The sequence below is a fragment of the Glycine soja genome, chromosome 16 (assembly GCF_004193775.1).
Source record: "Glycine soja cultivar W05 chromosome 16, ASM419377v2, whole genome shotgun sequence".
Lineage (NCBI taxonomy): Eukaryota > Viridiplantae > Streptophyta > Magnoliopsida > Fabales > Fabaceae > Glycine > Glycine soja.
In genome coordinates, this window is record NC_041017.1 from 32,512,963 (window position 1) to 32,523,494 (window position 10,532).

The following is a 10,532-nucleotide window of genomic DNA, read 5'->3' on the forward strand; positions in this document are numbered from 1 at the left end:
GTGGTCATACCAAAAATTATAAAAAAATGGAGAATAAAGACTTGGAGATACATTTGGACCCACATGTACGGCACCAAGAGTACCAGTGCAACTGGCTCAATAACACCTTTAGTTATCCTATTTCTGTAGACTGCAAAATGTTTAGTGTCTATAATGGGTCGGTCGATTTTGTCTATTCATAATCTTCTCAAATTGGAAAATTTTGAAATATAAAGACAAAATGAGTTTAATTTCCATTTCATATTAGTGTAAAAAAAAAATACACTATAAATACTGCTAGTAATATTTTAATACATTATTAATAGTTCATATTTTAAACTTTTCAAAAATAAAAGAACTAAAAGAATAATTTAATCTTCAAAGAATCATTTTTAAAAGTAGTTATTATAAGACAAACAATTTATTTTCATAAATTGGGTAATAATGTATTTTTTTTCTATATTATAGATGTATTTTAATTAAATTAAAAAATAATAATACATGTACAAATGAAAAGAGATATGTGAACTTTGTGGTCTTTGCCTCATGTTTTTATCTATGAATTTTTTGAGTTCTTTATATTAAGATGGAAGCAGCATCTTATCAATTTTTATACAGTCCAAACACCAAAACCAGGGAAAGCTTGCTAGCCTTTTGGCAAAGAGATTCTCAAAATAAGGGACCCTGCTGGTTCTTGTCCATCATCATGGATCTATTGAAATATCTAACCATCATGACATTTTCCTTTTTAATTTGTGCGCGTGTTATTCAATAGTCACAAGTTAATTGATACGTTTGTACTGGAAGAGTTGTTATAGCTACTCCCAAGGAGAGAATTCTATTAATTTTCCTTGGGACATTTTTAATCTTTTCTCTAAAGTTAATTAATACATTTTCAGTTTTTCACACTTCCATGTTATCATGCATTTAGATCGAATGTGCAGTTTACACAAAGTTATGCGTGAAGAAGATCTTGCAGAAAGAAAAATAAAGCAGGGAGCTAAGGATAGGCTTAAGTTGGCAAAAACTGAGTTATGTACTATATTTTCACATTTATAAATGTTTGTCAATTGATTTACAAAAAAATATGTTAGTCAATTTATTTCATACTATTATATAGAAATAAACTTAATTAGTCTCAGACTTTGCCATATCTCATTTAATATACTACTTAAAATTGGTACTATTTATCAATTTAATCCATGACATAAATAATAGTAGTCAATTTAATCTCTAATTTTAACAATCATTATTAATCGAGTTCATGAATTTTACAATTATCGTTAGATTTGGTCCTGACCACAGGAAAGTAATTGATGCATGATGGAGTTAGGGATTAATTTGACTAAAGTTATATGACCAAAGCGAATAGTTTGTTGTTAAAGATAGAGAAATGATTATAATTATAAAGACTAATTTCATAATTTATTTTAAATTAATAGACTCCTTTAACGCCACAAAATAAAATGATCAATAGATATAAATTATAATTTATTTTTGGTAAATATTTTTGTAATTTTAGAAATTAATTTAAATGATTATAATTATAAAGATTATTTTCATAATTTATTAAACTTTTAGACTAAAATATAATTTTGTTCCCCATGTGAAGTTTTGGTTTTAGGGTCCTAATTTTTTTTAAAAAATTACTTTTATATCTTAAAATATGTGTTTAAGCTAATCAATTTGTCAATTTAATATACTAACTTAATTAATTTGAAGACACGTGAAAAATATCAAACAAATATTTATGATGTTTTTCAAAATTAATACATTTTGTAAAAAAAAATAATTGAAAAACCAATTTAGTTTAATAAGAAAATAAAAAGATTGAAGTAAACTTTTAAAACTTTGATAATGAAAATATAATAAAAAATTTAGATAATGAATCAAAATTATATTTTATCCTAAACTTTATAACCAGGCTTTAATTTCGATGCATTGATAATGTAAAAAAAATATTATCAATTAATAAGAAATTATCATTAATATAATTTTAATTAAGATAATTATCACAATAAGTATAAAAAAATTATTGTTATTTACATATAAATCATAGTGTACTGAAGGAGTCGATTCAATTTTGAGTAGACTGTGTAAGTTATATTAAATACGTGATACTTATATTTAATTCTTACCGTTAAAAAAGTATAGATGATAAATACAGAGAATATTTATTCTAAAAACTATAGGGGTGGATTACAAAAGATAAACATTTTTTTAATCTTTTATAAAGAAGGAAGATCATGTTGAATTATTGTTACAAAACTGCATCACAATTATAATTGTGGTCTCCATTAATTAACCGAGGCCAATGGGAACACTTCTCTTAAAGTGTGAATATTTTTTCATGCAGAAAGCAACCATGCAACTATATTATAACCTGGTTTTGCTTTTGATAAAAGCTGGTCGGTGCTCGATAAAGGGGTTGAACATGATATATTATTGTTTTTTATCACGGCAAAGCCAGACATCATAATGCTACATATAACACGCAAAGAAGAAAATTGCCTCTTGTTCATGGAATCTTGAATAAGAAAATAATGAATTTATGATTTATTATATGTATATATAATAACCAATGTATTTTTCTAATTAAGAGATATTTAAAAAATTTATTTGGCACCTAATTAATTTTTTCCATTAAATTTGCTTATTTTGAAATTAATTACTACCTCTAGTCCTTGTTCTATGTCCAAGCTGAAGATTTAATCTCAAACCTCGATTATTAGCCAATCTACTCCTAATCTCCTATGTCCTCATTTCTCATTTAAAATGATTTTTTTTTTTATTTTTACTTTCTTTATCGTAAAATTTGTAATTCTGTATCCGCCTGTTTAATGAGCTTTTACATAAAAAAATTAATATTTTAAAGAATTATCAATAAAATATTTTTATTTTTTAAATTAATTTACTTAATATTTAAATTTATTTAATAAGTTAAGTATAATTGATACTTAATAAAAAAATGCTTGCAACACACTCTTTATTATTGATTAAAATTTATTAAAAATTTAAATTTTTAATCTTACTTCTTAATTAATGAATTCAATTAATAACTTTGTAGATTATAATAGATTTTAATCAAGTAATAATAAAGACCGCGTTAAAAGGTGTCTTTTCCCTGAATGTTAAAAGATGTGTTATTAATTAATACTTCTCTACTTATAAATTATTATCAAAATAATATATTATTAAATATTTTTCAAAGTCTAAATTTTTTAGCTAGCTATAGTTTTTCTTATATTAATTTATGTATCATTATTATCAGTAGCATATTTTTTAAATTTACATTTAGAAATATTTATACATACAATATACGAGATATTTAAATTTTTAAATACAAAACAAGGTTTCTTATTTTCCAGTCTGCATTAAGGGTTAATTTAGAGAGTAGAAATGGATAAAAGCTAAAAAATAGCGACACGCCTCATGATTATAAATAATGATTCTACATGCTATTTATTCAATTACGTACCCCTTCTTAGTTGTTGAGTTGAATTCCATATACTTCCCATTCTAATCTTTTTTTTTTTTTGAAAGAACCTCCCTTTCTAATCTAATTAATTAAGAAGTTGTAATATGCTGATTTGGAGAGTTATATAAGTATTTTTTTAAATCTATTTTAATTTACTTAACTAAATTAAAAGTGCTTATTTGACTAAATTAATCTCATTTAATAAAGAATCTTACTTTAATAATTTGTAACATTTTAATAAAATATTTTGGAATGTATTTTTGCAATCATTATTCATATAATAATATAGTGTGAGATAATTGATAAATAATTTTATTTTTTAAGTATATGATCATAAACCGAGTTTATAAATCATGCGTATATTAAAATATATGTTAGAAGATGTAAATATCATATCAATACATCAAAAGATTAATTTGATTTTCGATTGAAAGATACATTGGTTAAAAAAATCACTATTCATATAATTGACTATAGCTTTTTTTTTTATCCGTAAAAATAAAAGCTAAACTTCCTAGAGAACCTATACCTTGGTTTATTTTTTAAAAAGGCTTGTTCTTTCTCCTTTACCGAGCATGCAGATAAAGCCCTTCTTCTCCTGCACACTACAATCATATCTTACAGTAATTGTTTTCTTTAACACTGTAATAAATCATTACATAAGGGAGAAATGAATGAAACAGTAGTAGGTGGATAATGAATATATATAAAAACTTTTTTTTATTGACAATACATATTAAACTCTATATCGTATATATACCGTATATAAAGAACAAGACATTTCAGGTTATAAAAAGTAAGAACATGGACGCCATTAGGCATGGTTAGGGCAAATGTATTTTTAAAATTTTTTATCATCTACTCTTCGATAAATGCATAATTTTAAAATTACAGTTACATTTTTAGTGTTTTTTTTATTACTTAAGGTAAGTTTCCACGATTCTTAATTGCTTAAATTAATTTTTTATCACAAATTTATCCAATGAAATTATAACAGGGATATGATATATTATTGATTTATAAATTCATAAAGGTAAAATAACACAGATAATTCTTTTGTGTATGATGTAAAAAAAAAAAATCTTTACATTAATCTTATGCCATCATATTATAATACATCATCAACCCCTTATCACTTATCACCACCTTTCTTCTTCTCCTCAACTACATGCACCCTCCACACAGAGAACAAAAAACACAGCTTCGCGTCAAAACCCAAACCTCCCTCTTCGTGTCTACAAATTTTTTGGCATTAGACAAATTTTATTTGCGACTCTTATTCTAATATTAATATAATTTATCTATTTCCATTTTATTCTTTCACTTTCTTTTGTAAAAATTTAATGATTAAAGTAATTTTCACATTTCATTTTATAGTAATTTATTGTATCAGTATCTTATAATATAAATGATGTAAAATTGAATTTAAAAAAAAATAATTATATACTTCTAAAATAATTTATAATATCTATCTATTGTATAGATATTTTTTGAATGTTATAATATATTTTACTAACAAACTAATAATAAATAATGTAATAAATTATATTGCCCAATAATTTAAATTTAAACTAATTTTATAAGTACATATATAAAAAAAATATTAAGGGCTTGGTGAGACGTGTAAGGCAATGGCCTAACTGGCCTTACCACTGCCACGGTTCTGCCTCCCTCCCCCGCGCCGCCAGCTCCGCCGTCGAGCCTACGCCGGACTTCGATTGTACCGCCGCCGCCTACTACACCAGCCTCTGCGTCGGTCGCCACACCTTCGACGACTGTCGCGCCTTCCGATCCATCCTCAGCGTCGACGAGCGCTTACGCGAGAGCGCGCCGCTGCCGAGCGTCTACGTCTCCGTCGTCTACACCGGCGGCGCCGCGGAGGTGAGGAAGTCACAGAGTGTTCGGAGAGAAGAGTGGAAGATTCAGAAGTTGTTCGTCTGGCAACTCCAACGGTTTGGTTAGGTGTCGTGGATGCTTCATGGTGCTGCCGCGACACAGCAAATAATTCATTCCTTGTAGTGTATGAATATCCTTTCTCTTCCTTTTGAAGCTTAGATATATATTCCTTTAATCTTTCATTGTTGATGTTGATGATTCTCTCAAATACTCAAGTTAGATTCCTTAAGAAAAATTCAATTAAACCTTATGCATGTTAGGTTCCATTATTTCAGGGTGCAGTACAATTGGTTGGTTGATTCTGATAGATAGTTGGATTTTTTAGAAATGTTGGCCGGAAATCTTCTCCGGTGGCCTGTGACAGAGTAGATGGGGAGAAAAAAAAAAAAGATGATGATAAAGTGTAAAGGATTCACCATAATAATAATAATATGAAATGAGATCAATTTAAATATGGTAAGTTTTTCAGGAAATTTACTTTTCCCGTGTTTTCTGCCCCATGAAAAATATATCAAGCAATTCAATAACAAAAGAAAATTATATTTTGTTGCATTTCATTCATTTTTAATTTAAATATTTTACATGTTTCTTTTTCTGAATTTTTTTTATAAATCAAAGATATATCAAAATTTGTTATATCTCTATAAATTATTGTATGAAATTTTGAGATGAGAGACTAATTTAAAACTTTGAAAATTAAGAGAACTAAATGGCACTTCTTATGCTATGCCTTACGAGTATAGGTTTAGTTGTTCAATAGGACTTATGATTTAGGCTATATCAGGCCTAGGTTAGGTTAGATACTTTTAGAAAATAAATCAGGCTAAGATTTTTAGAAAAACTTATTTAATTAAATTAGTTAAATCCTGGGCTATTTAAAAAGCCTATTAGGTTTAACAAATTAGCCTATTTAAAAAATTATAAATAAATATTCATGATTATTATTATATTGAATTTATTATAGTAAATTAAAAAAACATAATTATTTATCTTTTTAAATGTAGTTGATTTACCCAAAGTTAAGTTAAACCTTATAATTAAGTTTATGGAAAAAAACTATGTATTATTTAAATATCATATTACAAAATATATTTTTAAATAAGTTATTATGAATGTTTATATTAAACCTTAAAATATGATTATATCATTAAATAAGTTATATTGGATTCTTATAAAGTCTCATAATGATATTTTTACATTTATCTTAGTGTTAAATTGTTACAAATTAGACCTTTAAACATGTTTTTAGATTAGGTTAGGCTTTTATATAAGTTAACCCTAAAACCTTAAAAAATCATTTGACAGATAAATAATTGATAGGTAAATAGATCAAATTCAAATCATATATTTTTAACTCATATTAGGTGTAGGCCTAGTTTGACTCCATCTATCTTAACTCCTACTTATAAGTAAACTCTAGACTTCTTTCTTCAGAGAGTTTAAACGAATTAAGTCTTAAGAAATCACAAAGGATTAAATTCAAGATTCAATAAACATTTATAAAAATATTTATATATTATTTATCAATAAACTCACATCTTTATTGAATATAAATTTATTCATCAGCAACCAGAATAATATTTGTTGGTGTAAACTCTTCTAGCTTAAAATAAATTATCATTTCTCACGTTTTTTTAACTTCTGAGTGATTTTAATATTTTCAAATCCTAAATATTGCGTATTTGTGAGGAGAATGATGAGGAGAATGAAAGGATAAAAAAATAAAAATCTATTTAAGAAATAAATAACACGCCCAGTGGGACTCGAACCCACAATCGCTTGATTAGAAGTCAAGCGCCTTATCCATTAGGCCATGGGCGCTTTAGCTAAAAAGCTTCATTCTCAATATTTAAACCATAAGTTACATGAACTTCTGATAATGCAAATCAACAAAGCACTAGCAGTACATATATATCCATTTTTGGTGTGACCCAATACAAAAATTAAACTGAGACTAATTTTGATACATATCATACAACATGAGAAAAACAAGACAAAACAAACGCTTACTTTACATGATAACTTTTTACCATATGACAATGTATATAAATAAAATAGTGTAAAATTCATTACAATATCATTTTTAGGTATTAATTATCTTAATATAATTTATATTATTATTTAATATTATGGAATTGTCTAACATCTCAATCATAAATAATCCAATTGACTTTTTCATTAAGCCACTTTACATAAAAAGTGTACTCATGACTTGAGGGACTTGTGTATTAATCGACCTCTATTAGTGAATAATAACCCCTCAACTGCTTATTTGTCTACTAACTAAGTAATCACCTATCTCACTAACCCATACACACTACCATTATAAATAAGAGGGATACACAGGTAATTCATCGTTTAATTTTACAAGAATTTTATTATTTATAACTTATTATTGACTTGAGTGTCAAAGTGACTTTACAAATATCTTATTTTCATTTGGAGGAGTTCAACATATTGAGTAAAAGATCAAATTGCTAATGGATTTGGAGAGTAATTCAAAATTTCCTAAGAACATCTAACTAGTAAGAAAGTCATTATTATGAGATCAAAAAGAATAAATTTAGACAACTAGATTTTATTATGAGTAGAAAAGATTAAAATGTATAAATCAATGTAAATTTTTAGAAAGTCGCATGAATGTTAAGTAGTTATAAGACATTTAATTTTGACTATTGGTAGATAATCATTATAAGTCATTATCATATAAAAATGACACTCTCACCTATTATATCTTCTATGATATAATGGAGTATTATATTATACAACATATAATTTATTAAACGAGAGTATCAAAGCAAGAGTAGGAGGGTAGGTCATCAGACTATCAGAGGTTGGAGAGAGAGAGGCGAGGATAAAAATGAGTATATGAATATTTTATACTTGACGAAAAGTCATTCAATAATTTATTTTAGTAACAGGAAAATGAACTTTGTCCTAACTATCTTTATTTAATCTGTGTTGCTTCATAATTTTTTAAAATCAATCCTAAGAAAATTACATTTATAATTTTATATTGTGTAATAAAGATGGAAATCTTCATTCCCATTCCAGTTCCTATATTATTAAAATGACTTGTTAATTAACAAAGCCATGTCATCTTTCATTTAGTTTTAACAGTCGTTAACGAAGTTTCAGACGGAAGAATGACATGTCATCTTGTCACCCAATGTTTCCCAGCAAAATTGTTCAATGGTTTATTTAGTAACAGAAAAATGATCTTTGTCATGTCCCTGTTTATTTGATTAGTGTTATCCTATTATCATTTGTTTAAGATCAAAACATTCAAAACTTATATACAGTATAAACTCTTTAAATTAATACTTAGTAAATTAATAAATTTTTTAAAATAATAAATTTGTCCGATTCCGATTTGGACCAATATAAAAAATTAAAAAATTCAATAAAATAATAAGATAATAATTTTTCGTGAAATCCCTTTATAATCTTCGATTCCAAGAAAATCATAAATTAATAATTCATAGAAATTGAAAAAAAAATATTATACTCTATTAAAATATGATTCAATAGTTATCTGTAATTCAAAAGTCATTATTGATTTCCAAAGCATATGAACACAGTACTTACTAATTTACATTGAGTCTCAAGGTTCGCTACAACGTAATTCTAAGAAGCATAGACTAATTTGCTTTTTTATTTGGCATATACAGTATAATTACTTAAAAACTCTTTAAATTAATAATTATTAATTTATCAATAAATTAATAACTCTCTAAATTAATTAAATTTTTCCGGTCCTAACATTATTAATTTGTAGAGTTTTAACTGTATATATGGTGTAGAATTTACCATACTTTTTAGCAATTGGAATAGATGCATGGTTTAGTTGACCATTCTACAATTATCTTACAGGAGGAAGAGTACTAAACACTGAAGAAGTGAGTACTAGAGAAGGAACAATTATGAATTGTGAGCGCGTCTTTTATCTCCTCTCTCTCTCTATATATATATATGTGTATATCTGAGTTATGCTGCAGAATAATCAAAGCACCCAACAATGAGAAAAGATAACCTCAGAGGAGTAAGGAGTGTGTTTCTGCCACAAGAATTGATAATTGAAATCTTGTTGAGGTTGCCAGTGAAGTCTCTTGTGCGTTTCAAATGTGTGTGCAAGTTATGGCTCTCTTTAATATCTGATCCTCACTTTGCAATATCACATTTTGAACAAGCCGCCATACACAATGAAAGACTTGTGCTTTTGGCACCTTGTGCTCGTGAATTCCGATCCATAGACTTCAATGCATCCCTTCACGATAATTCTGCTTCTGCTGCATTGAAGCTTGACTTTCTGCCACCCAAACCTTATTATGTTAGAATCCTAGGTTCATGTCGGGGGTTTGTACTTTTGGATTGTTGTCAAAGTCTTCACGTGTGGAATCCATCCACAGGTGTTCACAAACAAGTACCTCGCTCACCTATTGTGTCCGATATGGATGTCAGGTTTTTCACATTTCTCTATGGTTTTGGGTATGACCCATCAACTCATGATTACTTGGTGGTTCAAGCTTCTAACAACCCAAGCTCAGATGATTATGCAACCCGTGTGGAGTTTTTCTCTCTCAGGGCTAATGCGTGGAAAGAAATTGAAGGTATTCATTTGTCTTATATGAACTATTTTCATGATGTTAGAGTCGGGTCGCTCTTGAATGGTGCTCTTCATTGGATTACTTGTCGTTATGATTTATTAATACATGTTGTAGTTGTGTTTGATTTAATGGAGAGGAGTTTTTCAGAGATACCTCTGCCCGTTGATTTTGACATTGAGTACTTCTATGACTATAATTTTTGTCAGTTGGGGATACTAGGAGAATGTCTCAGTATATGTGTTGTGGGGTATTACTGTTCCACAGAAATATGGGTCATGAAAGAATACAAAGTGCAGTCGTCTTGGACTAAGACTATTGTTGTGTGTGTTGATGACATTCCTAATCGGTACTTCTCCCAAGTTTGCTGTACAAAAAGTGGTGATATTGTTGGGATAACTGGCACTACTGGATTGGTGAAATGTAATGACAAGGGACAGTTGCAAGAGCATCGATCCTATTGCAATGGTCCAAAGGGGTACCAAGTGACTGTGTATACAGAGTCTCTACTTTCACTCCCAAGTGGCAGTAAGCTAGAAGAATAAATGAGAAGAATTAGGCTTTGAAATATTATG

General features: G+C 27.6%; 1 protein-coding gene and 1 non-coding gene across 2 annotated transcripts; one reads left to right on the top strand and one right to left on the bottom strand.

Annotated features, from left to right (window-relative positions):
* The first annotated feature begins 5,074 nt into the window (after positions 1-5,074).
* LOC114390452 (F-box/kelch-repeat protein At3g06240-like) lies at positions 5,075-10,532 on the top strand. Its single transcript, XM_028351191.1, has 2 exons — positions 5,075-5,477; positions 9,227-10,532. Exon 2 carries the CDS (start codon positions 9,372-9,374, stop codon positions 10,500-10,502), a length of 1,131 nt encoding a protein of 376 aa, XP_028206992.1. The 5' UTR covers positions 5,075-5,477; positions 9,227-9,371; the 3' UTR covers positions 10,503-10,532.
* TRNAR-UCU lies at positions 7,102-7,174 on the bottom strand. Its single transcript has one exon. It is a non-coding gene; the product is annotated as a tRNA-Arg (tRNA).

What these genes read in the sequence shown, in the direction of transcription:
- LOC114390452 (XM_028351191.1), top strand. Translation starts at nt 9,372, where the DNA reads ATGAGAAAAGATAACCTCAGAGGAGTAAGGAGTGTGTTTCTGCCACAA.